Below are 23,116 nucleotides of genomic sequence, written 5' to 3'. Positions count from 1 at the left end.
TTCACTCCCTGTCACTAAACCAATTTGTAATCATTCAGATCCCAATCGCCATTTGACAGGTGAAAGAGGCCAGTCAAATCACTGTAGACAAGAGATACTGGGGTATATTAACAGTTTCATCAATTTCCTGAATTATACAGGTCTCAAGCTTTTAGAAACAAAGTAAAATGATACAGTAAACTAATTTTGCTATGATGACTAAATGCAATTAAATGTCGAAGTATTTGACTATTATAGACACACATTTGCCTGATTAAAAATATCATTTAACTATTCTAAATGGGGCATTACATTTATAGCTTTACAAAAAGGTCTGCTGATGCTTATGCCAACTTCAATTAAGTATAAAAATTGTTAACTTTTTCCTCAATCTTTCATAGCTACTGCTTTATATCATCATATTTTGAAGGATACTTAATTAAACTGGATTAGAAGATTATGTAGTTACTTTGCTATGAATACATTGGTAGCTGAACATAACTGATGGAAACTTTGGGTATCCGACTGTAAAATTACAATATTTAAATTGTGTGGACCTCTTGACACTTGCAATTTAATAATCCAGGTGCTAAGTAGGGACAGCAACATTGCAATTTACTCACCACATTGGTACCCTTGATTTCCTGTAGGCATGCAAAGTAATCAAAGGCTCTCTTTACAACCAAAGGTGGTTACAAAACTGACGCAATGCCCCATATTTTAGAAATGGAATGCAGGAAGATACTTGGAATAAACATAGTGATGTCATTAGGATTCAAGTTATGATGCATCATGTATTAAGAAGTTTATTTTCATTGTATTGAAGATTTAGGAATTTCTGCTGGTGTACCACAATGATTTAATAGTTCAGTGTATCATTCAAGAAGTTGATATAAGTGAGAAAAAATGCACATCCTATTAGAAATGATAAAAACATTTATTTACTTAGTCTCCTCCATGACCTAAAGAGCTCCCACATATCTTTGAAAAATAGTTAATCTTGTAACAATGTTACACAACTGTTTTACTTTCCAAAGAATTGCATCAATTTTAAGCTTACTAAACATTATTATCCAAAGTGATGATGATTCATATTCAAGTGCAAACTTGTGATGACAAGAGTGGTGAAATGCTGATTATTCTCCTGGTATTGCTAACATCAGCCATAACAGCAAGGTCAGGCCGTGATCAAGATAGATATCAACAACTGAACAACGCAGAAACCAGCAAAAACTCTCCCTCGCTTGGCTGCATAATGAAGTCACTGAGGAGAAACTAAACAGGGGAATGTACCCTTCTGTTCCAAATCAGTACTGTATTCATAAGCAACAGAATGGTATACTTATCCTTTATTTCCACTAACATAGACACTATGCACTCAAGTAAAGCAAATATCGTTTCCCCTTTCCCAAAAGAATGAGGTACACCTAGCCAACAGGTCAAGACACATTCATAAAGGAACGGTGTACCCAGCAGACATTAAATTCTCCTCTAATATGTCACAATTTCCCAAACTCAGAAAAGAACCACACTGTACCAATATTTCTTTTAAAAAGATCCCAAGTGGTTGTCCATATGGCTTTTCTTTCAATGCCAATTTGTTAGCAAGCCTACTGGGCAAGAGCTGCAAAATATTTTTGTACAAAACCGATTCAGCTAAGGCAGAGAGTAATCCAGTCCGTTCTAAGGTCCAATATCATTGCAGATGCCAAGACAATAACCATGTTAGCATTGTGTCAGCTGTCTTCCTAACCAAATTGCATCTGATAAGATTAAGAAAACTGAAAAATCTGTTGGATTATACTTAACTCTCAAAAACACAAACATGTACATGAATAAAAACAAAGTGGCAATGTTATTTTCAGTTCAAAACCATCTAATGTCTGCAATTTGTTAATCAAATTCCAAAACAATTATAAATTTGCGTCACTTACTAAAAATAAAAGAACTTAATGTGAGAGGGAAATATACATTGATTGTGGTATATAAACAAGCTAAGTGGAATGAATGCTTTTAAAAGTTGAGTATGTAGCAAATACAATAGAAAAATGTTATACTCTGCAAAGACTGACAATTTTGTGCATTAGTTAAACTAATTCAAAGAAGCTTTGGAGGTAATGGTAAATGGTACATGGCAGAGCCAAATTCAGGAATAATTTTTTTGACAGAGGCTGCACAGTAGGAAATATTTGTCAACTTGAAACATTTAGTTCTAAAATCTGATTTATTGATAAGCAAATTGTCCCCATTCAGGCCATTCACTGGAAAAATCCTTTTACTTCCTTTCTCATTCGCACTGGTTGCTTGCATTTCTCATCAGACTGCGGATTAATTTGCAAATCAAACAAAAAATTTCAGCACTCCAACCCACTTCATCCTTTTCAAGGACAGGATGACTCCCTATTGTTTGCTCAGCATGAGGACAGCAACTTCTGTCTCACAATGGTGTGTGGTCATGAGGGAAGGCACAGAAAGCTGATCTTGTTTAATTCAGGGATTATCTCCCTGCATGTTTCCCTTTACTACAGCATTAGATAATAAAAAGTTGCCATGACATCAGAATCCAAGTCCATAGCAGAGCACAGGGACAATTAATTTCAGATATTGGGGAGATCATCTGAAATAATGTGATTCAATTGCCATACTGCCCAAGTGTCCTGGGATGCATTCAGAACAATGGCCATTAATGTCATCTCCTGGAGTACATTCAATTTAATATGTACGAAGTTGTAATTCTGTGACCTGCTGCACTCTCTACTTTTAAGCACAGTTCTAGAAGTTATTTGTGCATTGTTACACAGATATATATTCAAAAAACCATTGTTTATTTTTAAGATGCAAGAAGAATTGCACAAAAAAAGATTTCTGAATGGCATTTTGAAAACATGGGTAAGCTTTTAGGAAGGAAATCAGAACAAAATTACTCAAGGAAAACCGAAACAGCAACAAATCACCTTGTTGGAACCAGACAGTTTTGAAAATACAGAGCCAAAGTATAACACTGAGACACATTTTACTAAATTACTTGGTTCACAGATTTCATGTTACACATGTGTTCATTTGCCAAACTAATAGTTGTGAAAGAATGACAAAATTCCTCTAATACTCATGTTATGCTCTCATTATAAAATAATTTTTCCAAAGAGAACTATGGGCAAATCTGAGAATTTAATAGAAATTCTAAATGCATGGTCGCTATAAAGTTGTAATGTTCTACCTCAGTGTTAGCAAGACTCCCTTATACACATAGATTTTCTTTTCAACTTGATCACATTTATGAAAACAAAGACAATCTAGAAACTGGTCTGCTTGGTCAGCTGTGCTTAAACAAATAATTACTAATGCAAACTAAATAACTACTGTGGGAAATAACAAAACCCACTTTTTCAGTTTTGTAACACATCATGAAAAAAACTGAAGTACAAACCCCCACAATCTTCACGTGGAGTGAACCTATCTGTAAAATTATTCAATACTGGAATGTCAAATCGAGCAGAAGCCAATCTAATTCCATTTTTTAAAAAACATGCAAAAACAAAACAATTTATATCTGATATTAAAGCCAACCTCAGAGCCTAGTTACCAGCCACAATCGACAAAATAAAGCCTCTAATTATTTGTGTCCCTTCACATTTTATAGATTAAAACAAGTCTCTAAAGTTCTTATACAGAACAAAATATCAACTGAAGACAGCTTATTTAACTATTAATTTTATAGCATACTCATACCAACGGTTTTTAAATCTTGTTACAAAGCAGTTTGTATTAAATATTTATTGTCAAAGGTTTGAAACTTTACATTCATGACTTTATAATAAATGAAACCCATCAATACTATAAAGACACCATATACTTGGTGTGTTGCAGTTATTCTGTACATTAAATTATATACTTATTGCACATAGAATAAATTATTAAATTTAGTAATTAATAAGCATAACTGATAACGGTTCAATTACCCAAAAGACAAATCACTTTTAGTTACTTCAGATTTTGTTACGTATCTTTTCGTTATCTTCAATACTTTAAGACAATTAAGTCAAGTATATCCCTGAACATATACAGTACTTCAAATTTACGCCGAAGCTGCGGTGATTTGCCAGTTATGAGCGAAACTCGATTATGAAATAATCCCCGCAGTCAGATGGAAAGATGGGTAGCTCAGAATGAACACTAGATGGGGTACCGGTTGCAACACTAAGTGAGAAAAACTTAAAGTCCCACTGTCCCACTCACACGTAAAGTATTTCTGCTTTGGGCTACATACAAGCGTTGACTGCATAAATATTGGCAATGTGACAAGAAACTAAATCCCTGTTGTAGGTAAGGTAAAACTGGCGTGGGAACCAGCCGTCAATCACCTCATCAGGGGTCTGGCATTTAAGGGGAAAGGGGAAAAGGCTTAGTGGTTGGTGTAGCACTGATAAGGTTAAAGCTGAAACAAACTACTGATATCCTGCTAGGCTAGCTGAGGAACAGAGTTCTGGGGTCAATTCAAAAGGTACTGAAGTACATCTTGTATTATGAACTCTTGTCACCTTAGGATGGAGGGAGGCCGGCAAAGGTTAAAACAGCAGAACACTAAAGTACTTCGTCGCTTCCACTATTAGGAATTGCACAAGATACCACTATTTACTACAGCGCCGGGATAATACGGGCAATACTGTTATCTTTACAGCACTGAGAGATTAAAATCATTTATAAACCCTTAAGTCTTCTTACTAAACCGTTTAACAAATAATCTACAAAGTAACCACTTTACAACAGCAAATATTTGTTTCATCAATAAAACCAGAACAACTTCCAAATCCAAGTTCCCCCCCCCAAAAAATAATTCCAGACAACCAATCCGCTAAACTATGGATCTTTAAATTACATAAGGAAAATGCATACTTACTGCAAAGTGACTTCAGATGCAACTTGAGAGCGCAAAAGGCTCATGTTTATTTAACTGTGCCAATGAAGCCCACTGCAGTATACATACAAGCTTTACGTTGCGCGAGGAAATAAAGCAACATAGCCTAAAAGTATTTTCATCCAAATGGTGTTTGTGCAGTTTACGTGACAATGCGGCATTTAAAAACAATGGAAAGTATTTCAGCTCAAGACGAAACTAAACTAAAAAGTACAAGCAAAAAAAAACGTTTTTAATACAAGTTACAAAACCAACAAACTATGATTACAAAAAAAATGGAGGCTGAGTTCTTCAGATTACGCGGTGACCACATTGCTAGCTCGTTCGCTCAGTATCTTCGGAAAAACTCAATCTCCCCAAAAAAATCGCTTTTTGTCTTGCAATTCTCCTATGAAGTAGGTTAGATGGGCCACTTTGGTCTCAGATGCAATAATAATATAGCTTGAAAAAACATTTCAATTGCCAAAGTGTCATCGATAAACTAACTTAACATTTTTTGATAAGGCGTCTTATCTTCAATCAGTATTCACACGCATTGATGCGCTTTATATACACACACACATAACCTGAAATTATTGCAACGCAGATCTGATAAATATAGTATTTGCAAATAGTGGACCAAAAAACCCACCTAAATTATATAGAAGTCTCTTCATTTTAATGTCTAAATTACATCACTTAGCACCTCAACTGGATATGAAAAGCGCCTTAAGTTCCAACAGTGCAATGCAAGTAATTTTTGTTTCTACCTGTGAAACTACACGGAACAAATCTATTCTTACATGGCCAATAATCCACAAGTATAACTGGCCTTCCACTGTCTCAACATTTAAGTTTATAAAGGAGATATGAAATCTCCCCTTACTTGTCAATTAAATACAATACAATTTTTGAAAGGTTTTGAGGAAATATTTACAATTTATGCAATATTAATTGCCTTTAAACAATGATAATTTTGTGGAAAAGTGAAAATACATACCCATGTTCAGTTTTGTAGTGATAGCAGTGTTTAATGAATAACCCTGGTTGAGTGTTGTTGGACTGGTTTAATAGTAAATCTCTGGCTGATCCAGGAGGCTGACTGCACTGTGCGCTCTATTCACAGATCAGGATGAGTCACACACATCCGAACTGGCACGTCAGCTCCTGCAAATTCCCTAATAGTGCAATTTGTTGTTTTTTGTAACGGGGTGAGCAATCGTGGAGTTTGCATAGCGGACTTGTTATCGCCCAAAAATCGTCCTATGTGTCTGGAAACAAAGTCAAAGGTGCTTCCTAACCCCGGGGCTACGAAATATAACCAGGCTCCTCCGAAACGACACGAATGGCAATTGCGAACAAAATCATTTCCTATTTATCTGTTTTTTTAAACAGCCCGGCCTTTTCATTCTAGTGAAAAACCAGATAATAAATATTTAGCAACTCAGCAACGTACAGACATAAGTTAGTTAATTGTTGTATTTTAAACAAATGGTCCAAAGCTTTACATTCATCTCCAATGTAAACAGTTTTTCAAATAGGAATAAGAAAGAGGCTTGTACAAGTTATTGCGTCGACTAATTATTTTCAAGATCGTCACAAATGACTCGTACTCAAAAGAAAATTCCGCACCTAAGTACAACGCTGAGACTATTAACAGGATGTTAAAATACTCAGAACTTTCTCGCACAGATTCGGTGGTTTTTGTGAAAATGCCGTAAACTATCCATATTCTACATGAAAAGGGCCAGAAAAACAACAGGGTCACGTTCGAGTATCTCCCTCAAGATCCTGTTGCCTCAAGCCCTCAGCAAACGCTCCTTATTTTTGCTCTTGCTCGTTTTTATCCAATTTCTCCGCTGAGTTCCTTCGCCTTTTAACCCACAAAGTCGCGTTCTGGCTTTCCTTGCATACCCACAGTAACCGAGCGAACTTTCCCCCCCAAACAAGGTGTTCGGCTCCCAGTGACTGAAGTCACATTGGGACACACACAACGCTGCCATCATTAGAGGCAGGTTATTTTTAAACCTAGCCTACGGTCGCGGGCTCCTTTCCATCAAAACATTCAGCGTTATTTCAGCTGAATACTGCCATTTAAATCCACCAGCGAACCTAGAGGGAGACTTTGGAAGACGTGATACTTGGATTCCACATGTGCTGTGCTGGATGGACCAGCTTCCTTCCACGCTCCCACAAAGGTACGAAATTAAACTTTTGGGGGGGGGGGGTTAAGTGGGGGAGGAGGGAAAAGAGAAAGGAAAATACAGCCAAAGGCTCAGTCACATTAAGTGGTTCCCCCCATCTCTACTCATCTCTGTGTATATCAGTCTAGTTGCAAGCAGATCGTGACTTCTGTACAATTAGTATCAGAGCCTCCAAACAAGAGGCAGCGTGCTAATTACTAAATAGTGTTAATTTCAAGCCGCCTAACTCCAGAAATCTCCCCTTTTCAAACTTTGGGAGATTTTACTCACAGTCAGACTCACCATTCTCTGCGGATAATGCTGTATCCTGGTCCGACTTGATGTGTTGCGGCTTCGCCTGCTTCCGACGCGACATGGTGGTTGATACATCAGCAAGCGAATAAAAAATTACAAATTCTGGAGTTGCAAAATTACGGAAATTGACCCTGCCGCCTTCAGTGCGCATGTGTGGGGTATAATTATGATTATCAATAATGCATTGCGATTAATCATCCGCTTCTTGAAAGCCGATTGGCACGTTTCCAGGCGCGGCTTAAAGACTATTCAAATTACTCGACTTAATCAATTAGCTTGTGATTTGCTGGCGCGCTCTGGCTCTGGGTCCCGGTCTCCGGGCTCTCGCCCAATGAGTGGCTGCGCGTCAATGTGGAAGAGCGGGGCCCCGGCCCCTGGATACCGCAGCCCTTAGCAACACACTCACAGCCACATTGCCTTTGCACGCGCCTCGTTGCTAGGGCTACTTTAAATCTATAATGCTCGCCTCAAATGTATTTACAGTTGTATTAAAGTTTAATGCATTTAATGAACATGGCTCCCCCCCCCACCCCACCCGATTCCTTCTCACTTCTGTCGCTGCGGTTTACAATACTTGCATAGATGTAGGGTGCAGGTTAGGAACAAATCGTTTCCTTTCAAACAAATGAATCGTCGCAATTTGACAAGAGCTGGTAGAGGACGGGCTGCCACTTTACCCGAAGCACCGGGGGACGGAGCCGCTGATCACGGTGCAAAGGCGGGGACATGAGCATTGCCTGCCTTTTCACAACATGCCGCCAGTCCGGGGACCGGCCCGACGCTGCGATTCACCAACAGGCCAGACGGCGCTTGCTGCGCATTATAGCGGGCCACTCTGCTGGGAATTGTGCATGCGCTCGGCTTTACTCTGATCTTTTAGTTAGGAATTCAGCGGTGCGTTTCGATTTAAATACATCGAGTAGTATTCGCCCTTCTGAGAAACAAATATAACTTTTTAGCAATCAAAGTCGTCCGCAGAGAAAACTTTTTTTTAAAAAAAAGAGTTGCTGCTAACTTTCACTCTGAGTTGAAAGTTAAACAATTGTCACAGGCTTGATCCTGCCCCGAAGGTCCGCCCGCACACCGGAGTCACACTGCCCTTCGCTCCGCGCATTGGCTACTCGCAGTCACTGACGATCACCACAAGATGCGCCAGTTATTGGCACTTCCAACTGTCAGTCAGGGGTCGCCCAGGGAGTCAGTAGTTACTTGCGCTGAGTCGTGCAGTCCCGCGGTTACTATTAATGTAGCAGGGGAGACGGCGACGCCATGGCTGGAACTCACCAGCTTTCGGAGTTCAGCCACGGACGATCACTTTTTTTTGAAACGAAACGTGCCTTCTACCTGTATTGATAACGTGTGTGTGGGGTGGGGGTGCTTGACGACCACGTTCTACTGGTGGAATATCTCGCACCGACTGTGCGATCGTATGAACGAATTGATATATTCCCGCGAGTGGAGATATGTTAGGCTGCAACAAAGTACATTATTGATCAGAGCGAGACATCAATGGAGCTTTTGGAATTTCTCGCACAGTAATTTATACCCAATTAGTGCTGTGGATACGTTGCTGGGGAATTATGCCCATGTCAAATACCCATGTCTATCTAACGTTCACAGAACATACTGTTAGCTTTTTAAAAAAACATCGCAACCTATCCAAATATTACCTGCATTCGTTTTCCCCACGTTTAATTACTGCAAAGGAGTAATGATAGTTATTGAATGGACTTTTTAAAAGGGCAGCCTTCAAAGCTTCGATAGTATGTTCCCCTCCCTAAATACTTAATGAAATGAGCAATATAAGACCAAATAGTACGAATTCGTGGTTAACCGAGCCGAGTCATCAGCATTCAGTATTGAGTAAACTTTCAGACATTCCGCTCTGTTGTTGATATGCCGCCTCCAACTCGTAGGATCTGACAGATTGCAAAAATTTCTAAGTGCAACATGTTAAGGTGCGCGTTCCGTGAATTCAATCGAATTAGTAAGATTCATTTAACGTAGGAATCTTGCATTCTTAATATTTAGTTTTCCCACTTTAATCGATAACCGACAAACTGTAGATAATAGTTATTTGGTAATATGGAGACTTATTAGAAATATGCCGATAAACAAACACAGGAAAGAGATTACGCGGAGAATGCTCCGCGATTTCAAAGAAAAGGCTATTTTGAATAATTAATTACATATCTTAGCTTGTTTAAAGTAATGTCATTTTTAAACGCATCTTTCAGCCGTGGTTATTTCTTCCTTAATCAGACGATTTTTCTGTAACGTTTTATGGAGTTCATTTTACTGGTAAGACAAACGAAGCTATCACGGAGAGATGATTTTGAAGAATGAAGATAATAATGTGGTTAGGTGCTTCTGGAGTTGCCATTATTTTTCACGGAATATTTAACTAGGCACTTGGTCAGTGATGGATATTCAAGAGTCCTTGGTTCCATTTTTAAACGCATCATCCTCAAAGCCATGCAATAAAATATTTGTTTAATACTTCTGTATATATTTTAAAATTAGATTTGTTAATAAAGCTCTCGTATCAATATTTATGATTCCTATCATAAACTAATACTGCGGTTTGACTTATAAACTACTATTTCTAATAAGCAAGATCCCGTTTTGGCAATATCAATTTTGAGTTAATTGATGCGACTGTAAACAGGGTGTGATCTTCACGTGAAAGATGACCAAAATTTAATTCCCCTAGGCTAGATTTTTAAGCCGTACAATCTAAGTACAATTAGCTTCATAATAGTAACTGGGTTTACAGACGTATGTGAAAAACACAATTAATAAATAACCTCACCAAGTATCCAGAGCAGCTAATGCATTCTAATTGACTTTTATTTGAGAAACCATCTTTTCCTTGGACCTTTGTTGACGTCGGTAGTCATATTGGTGAACAAATAAGATGCGTGTTTCACATTTAACAAGTAAAACAAAACTGCATTAAAACGATAACCAGAAAGTCGTGGAATAATCGGTTATGTGGGATCCTAAACAGGTTTAGAATATTAAAAGGATTCTTTAGAAATAATCCTGTAGTTTAAAAAAAAGCTAAATTATTTAGTCAGGGAACTTATTTTTTTCTGCAGTGTTACTTGTGATGGGAAATAAAAGCAGGTAATTCTGATCGATTGCAACCTCTCTGATTTCTGAGGTTCGAACTGTCCAGTGTGGTCTGACGGGGGCACTACAACGTGGAACATCAACCATCATTCCACATAGTGATTTATTTACTAATAATCGATACAAGGAGGGAACACAATTGAATCACCCTTGATTATTGCTGACATTGTATAATTGATCATTGTTCATGAACAGAGGTTCTCACCGCATAATTGAATCATCAGCAACATGGGTCAGCGAAGGGCGCCAACTTAATACTGCAGCAGCCAAAAAATGATCCTGATTTTTCAGAATGTCCGGAGGGTATTAGGGGCGAATCTAGTGAAATCTGCTAACCTTGTAACCAGATGAGGTGAAACATTTTAACTCGATTTGTTTCTTAACACATTTGATGGCTTTTGTTTGACCTGTTTGTCAGCAATCCACTAGTGCTGTCCTTTTAACACATTGATAGACATACTTTAAGATGATTAACTACAGATTTACAGTTGACAACCCACCTGTAACACATTCACCTTTATGGAAACGCTATGTTATATTTCAGATGACAGCTTGTCACTATTTATAAATGCATATGTTAATTGAAAACGGACCACATAAAACAGGCTGCCCGCATTTCCATATTTTCTGTCGCTAGCGATTCAATTGCAGCTGCCTTGCTTGCACTTCGAGCAGTTAATCTTCTAACTACGAGCAGCAAATATGTTTCATTTTTTGTGTATTGGGAAATGACAGCAAAAGCTTACACATGAAATAGTGATCAGAGGTCAAAGCTTTTCAAACGTTTTATTTGTTGCAGACTTGGGCACAAGATGTTTATCTACAGCCACCAGACACATACCCAGGACAGAGTACCTTAATTCTGTCTGAGACAGGCTGTTATTGTTATTGATAGTTAGCATCAACGTCCAGGCTGAGAAATGGAGCCGCTACAGGGAACTTCATGCAAGACATGGTATTGATCTACCTCCCTGAAGCTAGGTAGAAAGAACAGAAGATATGCACGCTTTATTCAGTTTCTATATCAACTATTATCAGTTTTGGAACATATTGTCAATGACAGAGACGATATTTTACTATTCAGCACCTCCACAGGCTAGAGTAGGGAGTTTTAAAATATCATACAATGCATTAACACAAATCGTGCAGCGGGGTCGTCGACGAATGCATTCTCTTGTCAATGAAGACCCACGCAAGGGGAATGAAGAATTAATCAGACTACACATATCTAACATAGCTGCTATCGATTGTTTAGCTAAATCAACCTCCGAAGTGTAAGCATTGTTTCACTGGCTTACCAAAACTTAACTACGACCTCAAAAAAAAAGTAAAATTCCGGGGTTCCACGCGAACGAACTGTCGCTAACTCCGACAACTTCTCCACGTGTGCACAACAAATTTCTGCATTTAATTTTTGCACACAAGATTATAACAATTACTGTAGTTCAGTATCAGAATTTATTAACTATTGATTTCCTTCAGCATTACGGTTTGTTTTGCTTTGCTTTTTAAAGCTGTCATTTATCGGCTTATGTAAGGTTCTCGTATAATGAATGAAAATATTTGCGTTTAAGCCATTCCTATTAAAGTCTGAACGCATTTATAACAGACGCCTCTCCAGTGAGTTTAAATACTGGTTCTGCTTAAGTGTTTTACCACATGGGGATCATATAGAAAGTTGTTACTTCTTAGGTTGTAATAATAAAATATAAAACACTAAAACATTCATTTGTAAATATTTGCATCTTACCTTGACTATCTCAAAAGTAGACAAGTAAAACATTAAGTATTCAAAAATAATACATGTAACATATGGTAATTATAGACATACAGTCAGCCTTTTGACATAGAACAACGTGCATTTTGAGTTTATTTTGCAACGCCGTTAACCACCAACGCAAACAAACTTAGCGATAGGTGATGCTGTGTAATTTCGTTGCGAAGTTACTCCAGAGAAGCTCCGGTGATTATCTTGCTGCAATGAAGTTGAAACTATTTTCGCGCTTTTTTAGCGCGCGATTTCCCACGAATCTTCCACATATTATCAAATCTATTCTTTGATATGAACACAATTAGGTATAATGGTTTGGAATGCTCAAACAAGGGAAGACACATTTATCGGCTTTAAATTATTCTAATTAAATTAAAAAGAAACATTAAGTGGAAGTACGCAGGAATGGAAAATCAAACTAGGTTATAGAATCTCTAACATTTTAATAATATTGCGACGTTAACTCATTTAGTCTCTCACTCATACGTCACCTAATTTCTTGTACTACTATTGTAGTTGTTCGTATAACATCGCGGAACTAAATACAAACGATGAGAAATTATTCTGATTTCTGAACCTAAATTAAAACAAATTCAGATCCACAAATAAAATCTATTTGCAGTTATATCACTATCTAATTAAACTGAAAACATGAGGAGAATACTGTAACTGACATCACTCCATCAGATGTACTGCAGCAGCCTCTTTGAAACAAACCCCTTGCAAGCAAAGTATTAAAGAGGACCAGAAATTAAGGTAAACCCTATAAAGTATGTTTTTTAAGAGTTAAACTAAATACTAAACATGCAAGTAATTATAATTGATCACTGTAATTCTAAATCATACCAGTTGTGTTAATGGGCTGATTGTATCATTTGTCTCCAAGAACAAAGAACTTCCATAACTGAAAAACCACACATAAATACACAATCTGTTGACTTTGGACAAAGAGAAATTTGGATGCTATGATTATTTTTGTGAGCATTTACAACACAAATGATTATTGTACTTCAAATCCCCAAACACAAAGCATTTCCTTCTCAGGAAGATTTCATTTAATGCCAGAAGTTGTTCAGCCCTCAGTGTTGTTTGGCTGAATTTATCTGGAAACTGTGAAATGTAGAATTTTTAATTGTCTGAAATACACATTCAAAGGTGTAAGGAGATATGTTCAAGTATTTGCGCCAATTCCTTCGAGTAACTGCGACTTTATATCTTAGTTGTTTTATTTTCTTTTTATTTTAAAATATATACAAGCTTTTCTACAATTCCTAATCATAATTTTAGTAATCTCAGAGACAGTGGAGAAAATGAGGCAATCTTAAGCATATGCTTGTACATCCTTGCATCCATATGTGGAGCTTGAATTTAATTCCAGATTTTATCTGGCAAAAAAAACTGCCCAAATTATTTTTTGTATATTTGGCACAGGCATGAATCCATAAATGAGGCACCCTCATCCTCTGCTACTTTTAGCAGCACTTATGTTCAGGATCTTTGAAGAATTTTTTTTAAGGGGAGAGGGAATTGTGTCTAATTAAATTGTCCCTGTCATTGGGATGGCTGGCAGTCAAGGACTAAATCATTTGAAATCAGAGTAGCTGTGAGCTAATGTTGAGAGATAAATGTGGAATGACACAAAACTGGGGGAAATGTATCATTTACACTGAAATAATGGAAAGATCAGGCATTAACAATTAAGATGCTAAGGACAACAAAGGATGATTATTTTAACTGTAGGGTTTCTTTTACAGATTATAGTATCTGTAAGAAATGAATTTTGATTATTTCCTTATGCCAAATATTGAATATAGAATAAACACGGAGATTCACACGACTTTCCCAGGGTAGCAGACAACCTTCAAAGAGAAAAAAATTGTGAGCATTCTGGAAAAGAAGGGAAAAAAGTAAATATATTCTAGATTTGAAATTTTTAATTCTTCCAGTCCTGCATCCCATGAACACAGTGAAGTAGTAAAATAGCATTATTTATGAATAATTTGTACAAATTTTGAATTATGACAATTCTATGAACATGCCTAGAATGCAATTAGAATTGTGCCTGCAGTAATCATAATGCTGCTGCAATGAAATCCAATGTATCCTGTAATTGAAAACTCATTTCCAAGGTTCACTTCAGCCTGCTATCACTGTTGTGTGTGTTTGTGCACCAAGTTTGAGGAAGCCCCACACTGACTTCTAAGTCTGTATCTCAGCTTTATTATCTATCACATCCTCTTTCCTTCAGCTATCTAGCATCCTCACTGCCACCACAAGAAGATCATTAAGGCTTTACTTTTCCCACAGTTGTAAGAAGGAAAACAACGTTAATCACCATAAATGTAGATAAAAGGGATGATGTGGATTTTTATAAGTTTTTCATTCATATTTATATGTCTATCTAAAAAAGCATTAAACACCACTATCATATCCATTTTAAAAAAATCTCTGACTAAAAGAAATACGCGCACAATTTCTTCAAAATAAGTTTTAATGCTTTAGGCCCTGGCATAACAGAAAAGCAAAATTTGGAGGAAAATTGAAAGATTCAGAAGTAAAAACAGAAAATTTTAGAAATACTCAGTCTGTCTGGCAGCATATATAGAAAGAAGAATAGAATTAATGCTTCATGTAATAACCTTTTATCACATTACTCTTTATCTCTCAGCTTCTTTCCTGGCTTCTGTCTAAGGCTGGACCACAATGTTTACAGTCATGGTACCCTATTTGACCCTAAAGTGAGCTTCGAACCCTCCATACCCTCAATCACCAAAAATATCAGTTTCTACCTCTCCAATATAACGCATTTCCACCCCTGTCTCTGATTTCATTATTTTCATCTGTTTTATTGGATATGGACATTACTGGCAAGGCTGACATTCAAAAGAAACCTTTAATTAGGTTAAATTGCTGGGCACATGGAAAGCATGTTAGTGGTTGAACATGAACTTTAAGATATAATTTCCATTTCAAGATTCAAGATTTGTTCAATGCCATTTCCAGTACACAAGTGTAAAAGAGAACAAAATAATTGTTACCCTTGATCTGATTAAGTACAAAATAAACAAAGTAAGATAAAGAACACAATAATAAAAAAACCACAATAAATATAAATGCATAATATAACTTATATGCATTGATTGATTGTATGTACGTAAAGAGATGCTAGGTACTGGAACGTCTGCACATAGTGTGATTCTGACAGGAAATAATAATGTAGTGGTGGTGGGGGTGTAGTGGGGTGAGTTTGTTGGTGGAGGAGTTGATCAGCCTTACTGCTTATGGAAAGTAAATGTTTTTAAGTGTGGTGGTCCTGCCATTTGTACTTAAGGGGAAATATTTGGATAAATCTTAGAAAAGTAGGGTGATATTACTTAAACAAATTAAAATGAAGAGCATTTTGTTATCTGCAGGATGGACTCTTCTATCCTCTCCTCCCAGCTTCCACTTCCCATATAAGCTCATTCTGAAAGTTTAAAGTTCAAAGTAAATGCATAACCAAAGTGCATACCATATACAACCTTAAGATTCATTTTCTTGTAGGAACTCACAGGAAAACAAAGAAATGCAATAGAATCCACTTAAAACCACACACAACAAGACCGACAAACATCCAATATGCAAAATTTTGATCAAATAATAAAAAGTAAACAAATAATACTTAGAACATGAGCTGCAATATCCCCAAAAGTGAATCCACAGGTTGTGGAGTTTGTTTCGTGCTGAGACAAGTGAAGCTGGTCCAGGTTGCAAAGCAACAACTGCTCCTGAATCTGGTGGTGTGGAACCCAAGACTCACGCGATGGTAATACTGCAAAGAGAGGGAGATGGATAAAATACAGGGAGTGTGCCTTCTCAGGTGGGGGACCCTGGCTGGTATGGAGTTGTGGGGATGAACATGGGTTCATTTTCTGTGCATCGTCCTTGATGCTTTATTCTGCCCCAGGAATGGCTGACCTTCTTCCTCAGGGAACCATACTTGCATTCCTGCCGAATCCTTCAGAAGATCATAAAATCACTTGTTCAATTAGATCAGGGGTTCCCAATGTTCTTTATGCCTGGACCCCTACCATTGACTGAGGGCTCCATGGACCTCGGGTTGGGAGTCCCTGGTTTAGAAGGTTCAAAAGTACATTTCTTAAAGGGAAACTACAGGCTGTTGTTTGCAGTGATTGTAGTTCAGAAGTCTATCCAGGGGATACATTGTACTTCTGTGAGCTGCTCGCAAAATGTCATCATATATCACCAGCACCATCTTGCGTTCCAACTCAGATTGTTCCAGTTACCCATTTTATTTCCCTTCTTAATCAGTTCTTTGAGATTAAAAATGATTTATCTCAAATAAAGTTCTACTCCAGCGATTAATGAACCCTTGTGCGGGATTTAAAGGCCACATGGTTAGATTTTCCTCTTTCAAATTCGCTGTGTCTCTCTCTTCTTCTTTGCTGAATCTTTTTGGTCACCTGTCCTAATGTCTATACCTTGGAGTCAATTTTTGTCTAATTTTTAACAAAACAAAATCTGAATTTATTTAGGATAATTGATTATTTTGAAGACAATGCAATATTTTATGGAGTAAACTAATAACAGTGAAAGAATGCACTTCATTTTTTAATCAACATGCTTTCTTGTTCATTCTAATCCTAGTCTATCTCAGAGAAATTTTTACAGCTCTCTTTCTTTCACTTTTCATTATCCCACTTAAAATTCCCCAACAGTCACCTTAAGGGTAATTAACATGTGAATACAGTATGACTTTTGAAAAAGACGTTGCACACTTTTAAAAAAAAACAACTGTTCCTTAACTTTTCTCTAACCTTCCATCTTTGCTACCTCCTTTCATTAACCCATTGTTGCAGTTCCCATTTGGGTGGTATCCTTCAATACCGTGCCCAAGCAATCTTTTTTTGTGTATGGAAAATTGGACAACTGATGGGCTCTTCAACTGAGGTCATCGTAATTGAGCCCAATCCTGTTTCAGCCAGTGTCCTTATGGATGTACCTGCAGAGCAATCAAGATCAAAAACCAAGGCAAATATTCCCTTCCTTAACTTAGAGTCAAGCATAATGTCTCCATCACTGCTGAACCACATCATGTTCTAAAATCAGAATTTAAATAAGCATTACTGACAGCAGAAAAATAAATAGTGAATTTTCATTTATTATAAGTAACAAAACTTTTAGAATGTATTTATGACAGTAATATACATAATTCATAAATTGTTTGAGTTTTGCTGCTGTTTGTCATTTCATCCATGCATATTATAGTTTCGTTGATGTGTTTTCCATCAGCTGACCTACTCTGTGTTCTTAATTTTTAGTTGGTGGTACTTGGTTCTTTTTGATTAGGATGTACCTCTAAAACTCCATTGTGTAATATTGTGATGTTTTACAATTTCTCCTGCTTACTCAGGCCTCCGTGTGCTCCCAGTGCAGACTCAATATCATCTCAAATGCCCTTTCTCCATTTCGAGTGGTCCTGGGGTGAGAGGTTCCAAGGAGCATCTCTTCAAGGAGGCTTTGAGCACATTGTTGATTTTTTTTTTTCACTCTGTCCACCTGGTAATCTGTTTCCATGACTGAGCTCAGACTCGAGTGTCTACCTTGGATCTTTGACGTCAGGTAAGCAAAGTTCATAGCCAGCCAATGCAGCTGACTGAGTATTAATTGATTCTCAATGCTACAGATGTTGACCTGGGAGAGGATGCTGATGTTGGCTTGTTTATCCTTCCAGTGAATTTGGTGGTATTTACAGAGGCAGCATTAGTATTATCTTTGCCATACCTGCTCTAGGTACTGCAGGTTTCAGACTATAACTGATGCCTAGTGGACCATAAAGACCTTGTCATATCTGAGGTCTTGACTTTCATATACCCTTTACCCAACTTGATAAAGGCTCTGCAGGCACATTGAATATGTTGATGAATTTAATCAGCGGTGCTTACTTTCTCAGAGAGATATTTCCCTAGATATGTGAAGCGGTCCATGTTTTTCAGGGTCCCAACATGAACCACTATTGTCAACATGTCCCTGGAACTTTGACAACTGGTACGTGCGATATTCAGTGAGTTTTTAGCCAGGCTTCAAGGCTGTACAGTAACAGTGAAGATCTCTGTCATATTTCAAACTCTAGGATTAGATGACTTCCATGCATGTCTTTCTTTCATTTTGTTTATTGTAGGTTTGGACTATCTAAGTTAAGGAAAAGTTTCATTCCTTGTGAATGGCTGAAAATGTCGTGAGAGTTTGGAGTGCATGTCACCAGCAATCACCATAGCCTGCTTAACTCTTTATTCTCTTATGGTAATCCAGTGACAGCATTTCCTTTGGTTGGTGTTTCATGGTTTGCTTTGCTCTTTATATTGTCCAGAATTCATGTTATCATTTGTTTGACATGGTTGACATCAGTCCAGGAAGTAATTAGAAATTGTAGGAAAAACTCAACAGCATTGTGAACACAAGCGATTATGCGCTTGCTGGAAATTTTGATCAACACACACAAAATACTAAAGGAACTCAGCAAATCAGGCAGCATCTATGGAGGGAAATAAACAGTCAAAGTGTTGGGGTTTTGTGTGTGTTGATCAACAACATTGTGACCTTGCATTGAATTACAACTCTATCTCTTATCATCTCTTCAGAGGTACTGCTAGGCCTGCAGAATATTTCCAGCAATTTCAGGTCTTATTTCAGATTTCCAGCATAGGCAGCATTTTGCCGAGATACTCAGGTAGTCCTGCCTTTCACACTGTTGGGGGGGGGGGGGGTGTCCTACCTCAGCGTTTAGAGGTTAACTAAAAACAACATGCTCAGGTTGGAGCTATAACTAGATCCGTTGATCCATCTGATGAACTTCAATGATGAACTAGAAAATCCCCTGAAAGCTTTTTCTTAGGAATGCACAGGAGTCCAGACTCACACCTCCAACAACCCAGGTTCAACCCTAACACTCGGTGCTGCCTGTGAGGAGTTTCCTTGTTGTCTCTGTTACTATATGGGTGTTCCAACAACATTTCAAAAATAGGCAATCCGCACAAAATGCTGGAGGAACTCAGCATGTCAAGCAGCATCTATGGAAAAGAGTATGGTCAATGTTTCAGGCCAAAACCCTCCATCAGAACAGGAGAAAAAAAGACGAGAAATCAGAGTTTGAATGTTGGTAGATAAATTAGTATTTTACCGTCAGTGTCTCGGTGAGTGGTAAAGTCGAGGGCAAATTGAAGACAATGTGGGGAGAATATGTTACAAGAAAAAATACTGGTGGAATAGGATTGCCAGGGCCTCAGTGGGCTGAAATTGTTTCACTCTATGTGATAAAGGAAATAGGAAATAAACCTCATATATGAGTTTTATGGAATGCACACACAGCCTTGATTTGGAGAAACAGTGGTGTTAATTTCTTCATAAGGTTATACATCTTAAAGAATAAAATTGTAGTGATTTTGCATTGTCCCACAGTGATCAGTGTCTTACTGCTCAAATGTTAGGGAAAATCGAAGGGCCAGTATTATTTTCTATAACTATATTTGTTTAGTATTCCTAAAGTAAAACTGCATTAACAGATGCTGTGTATGTAAGTCAAACAGTGAAAAAAGATGAGCATTTATATAGGAACTTGAAGGTCATCGGAGAATTTCAAATGTATTTTAAAACCATCCAATTGCTTTTAAAGGAGTCACAGGTGTTTAGAAGGAAATGGAGCAGTTAATCCATGTGTTGCAAGGTCCCACCAAAACAATATTAAGACTAGTTATTCTGTTTTGATGGTGTCCGCTGGGGATTGAAAGTGGCTTTAAAAAAACTGGAGAACCCACTTAACCATCTAATACATTCAGCTTGACCAGGTAACCAGGACACACAACTTTACACCTGTAAGACTGTAGCTTCAGCAATGGAATTTTCCTTAGCTCTGCATTGTACAGTTAGCTGAGATTACATGCTCATGCCCTAGTATACGATTTCATCTGCAAAATTTTGACACAGAGGCTAGGGTGCTACCGTCGAGCCATATTAAAACACAGGCAGTAAAAACACATTTATCACATTTATCATCCTTTATAATGAGTGCCTGAAAAATAACTAGAATGAGGTTTAAACAATTGTAGCAGGTGCCAAAGTTGCCCTCAGCATCCATGAGTTTTGGAAGGTAAAATAAAAGCAAATACTAAATATTTGATGATTGTCAACTGATGCCCAATGCAAGGTGCTCATGTGTAACAATAAGGTGAGAGGAAGCAAGCATCAAGGCTCAGCCTTGACAAAATGGCAAATGGGGGTGGGGAGGGGATCAAGAGTTTTAATACCAGTAGGAGGCTTTCACATGAGTCAGCAGTGAAATAGTAAACACACAAAATGTCTGCAACCAAGATTATCTCAAATACAACTTTCCTTTATTGTATGAAATTGGTTTCTCACAATGCTGGAAACCAAAGAAAAACTGTATTTTCAAATGCAGCTCACAGGTGAAAATATAAAGTACTGTATATACAAAAACCTTGGTGACAAAATGTAACAAACTTTATTTCAAGGATCAGAAGCAAATAATGCTGATGATTTGACTTAACTAGTCTTGTGTATATCTACTTTCAGAACTCGGCAGCTACTTTCAGAATTGCATATATTCAGTCTATTTGTTCCCGATACACAGCTTAACCCTTTGATCAGTGGATAACTCATTCAGCTGGTATGTGTAAACAGCAATGATAAAAGGCTACAAGAGAATCAAAATACCAGACAACAAGCAATAAAATCTAACTGAACATTGTTTTTGAAGATATGTACTAATGGAATGTTTTACTGCTTCCTGTTTTCAACTTTGAAGTAAATTAGTAATAAAAGCCATTATTTTAAAGCAACAAACATTTCAAGTTAGAGGGAATAAATGGTAAACTGACTCATTTTGCCATAAAAAGGCTCATTTTCCCCTTTATTTTACAAAACAATATTACTTGGTTATTAGCCCTGAATTTTACATAATCTTTACTGATGGCCCATAGCTAGCATTTTTCAATGAGCCATTTTTTCCCCCATTATTTTGTCCCAGCTCTCTTTCAGCAGCAATTTCTAGATTCATTTATTAAAGCAGTGAAACACACAATTGAATGATTAAAATTTAAAGCTAGCTGGTTGGAATTGGTTACACAGGATGATCTCAGCCAGGTTTTCAAGTTCACAGTTCTGTTCAACAAATACAATTTGCAACTGTGATTTTCCCTAAAGATGCATTTGAATCTTTTTAAACTAAAGAACACCTGGATAGCTTTGACAAATACCAGTCATCAACATATCTAAGCTGTTTTGACCATCTTAATGTCCACATGCAATGAGATTCTTAACTATACAAACTGCAATCAATTTCAATGATTGGGATTCTGGAATAAATCATGAATGGGGTGGGGGGTTGTTGTTTAGTTTTGGTAATTGCAAGCTCTTTATTAAATTTAAAACTAACAGGTCGATTAAAGTGAGATTCCAGAGGTGTGACATTAACTTGCACACAGAACAAATACATTACAATGAAATCAATGCATGAGGTTTCCTTAGACAACAATAAGCATGTGCAGATAGGAGCTCTTCCAAGAAAGAAATGAAATGAAGATCATATTACACCATTTATACCTTTATCTAAAATGTTATCTCTGATCTATGGTTCATTTTATAACACTGCCAGTACATTTGAAAATGCACAAGATAAGGGTCTCAATCTCAAGGATTAATCTAGCTAGTTTCTGCAACAATTTGACCTCACATGACTTTGGATAGTATTACTTGTTTGAGTCCTCAAACAATTATCAAGGGACTGTTAGAAAAAAAACGGTTCGTTAATGGTGCAAACTGCAATTGCTTGTTGCAACAAAAGACTAAATGTTGACCCTTGAGATTTTAAAACTCTGGAAAAATACTGTCACAATGCTGATGCTGCTCTGACGACAGATAGGAAGTGAAGTCACTAAAATGAATTAAACAAAAGGGAAAATAGCCACTAACAAACAAATACACAAAACGAGAGAATGGAATGCATTGTGCCAAGAGTCTGCTTTCTTTAAGAGTTTAGAGTTTAGACCATCTGTTTTATTAAATGGCATGCTGTTACCATTATGTCAAAAATAGGTTTAATGAAAAAAAAACATCCAAACGGTACCAAATTGGAACAAAGAAGGGAAAAAGAATTTGCCAATGTAATGACTGGCACTTATTTGTTACATGCATATTAGTTTTAAATTCAAAGGCAGAGATAGCAGCAAGAGAGAGAAGACACCAATAGAACACAATTTCTCTTTGTTATCAAGTGAAATGACTCAACAAATATGACAATAAATCACTGTAGAAATCAATCTGAGTGTAGGCAACTGCTCTGGGCTGATAATGCATCAATCAATATTTAATGTTTACACTTTAATTAATCCACGTTCAGGAAGCATTCTTTCAGTGACAAAATAGTGATTTGGAATAAAGCACCTTTTATATCAAATGCATACAAGTTGCTGGCTATCTATTACTCTTTGATTTGACCGTCAATTGATCATCATGCCCTTTCAAATTTCATGAGTATACAGAGTGACAAAAGCTGGTACATTGCCATAAATACAGTTATTGAAATCCCATTTTTTAAATAATAAAATCTGGCTAAAGCTGATTATAACATAAGGATTAAAAAAAGGCAGCTTGTAGACAACTGCAAAATGCAAAAGTGTTTATACCCAGAGTTGCTACTCAGCGTGAAGGCGGTTGATATTCTGATGACTGAGAGTGGAGCTTCTGAAAGAAATCATAAATATCAGTGAACCTACACACCCACACAGAAACATCCTTATTTAAGTGATTGTTTTAAAAGTAACT

General features: G+C 37.2%; 1 protein-coding gene and 1 long non-coding RNA gene across 5 annotated transcripts in view; one reads left to right on the top strand and one right to left on the bottom strand.

Annotated features, from left to right (window-relative positions):
* The window catches only part of sall1a (spalt-like transcription factor 1a), a 14,141-nt gene extending 6,627 nt beyond the window's left edge, over nucleotides 1-7,514 (bottom strand). The window contains exon 1 of one of the 4 annotated variants that reach the window (XM_073070026.1): nucleotides 7,360-7,514. In XM_073070026.1, the coding sequence (XP_072926127.1) occupies nucleotides 7,360-7,432 (73 nt within the window). In that variant the 5' untranslated portion in view covers nucleotides 7,433-7,514. Of the gene's footprint in view, nucleotides 1-602; nucleotides 1,882-5,525; nucleotides 5,649-5,873; nucleotides 6,020-7,359 lie in introns of those variants that run through there. The other 3 variants (XM_073070029.1, XM_073070028.1, XM_073070027.1) reach the window with 3 other exon arrangements.
* Nucleotides 6,934-23,116, top strand: LOC140740653 (uncharacterized). Its single transcript, XR_012101895.1, has 3 exons — nucleotides 6,934-7,071; nucleotides 17,691-17,899; nucleotides 20,867-23,116. It is a non-coding gene; the product is annotated as an uncharacterized lncRNA (long non-coding RNA).

This window comes from Hemitrygon akajei, chromosome 17, assembly GCF_048418815.1.
Source record: "Hemitrygon akajei chromosome 17, sHemAka1.3, whole genome shotgun sequence".
NCBI classification, from domain to species: domain Eukaryota; kingdom Metazoa; phylum Chordata; class Chondrichthyes; order Myliobatiformes; family Dasyatidae; genus Hemitrygon; species Hemitrygon akajei.
This window is presented reverse-complemented; position numbering and strand designations above follow the sequence as displayed.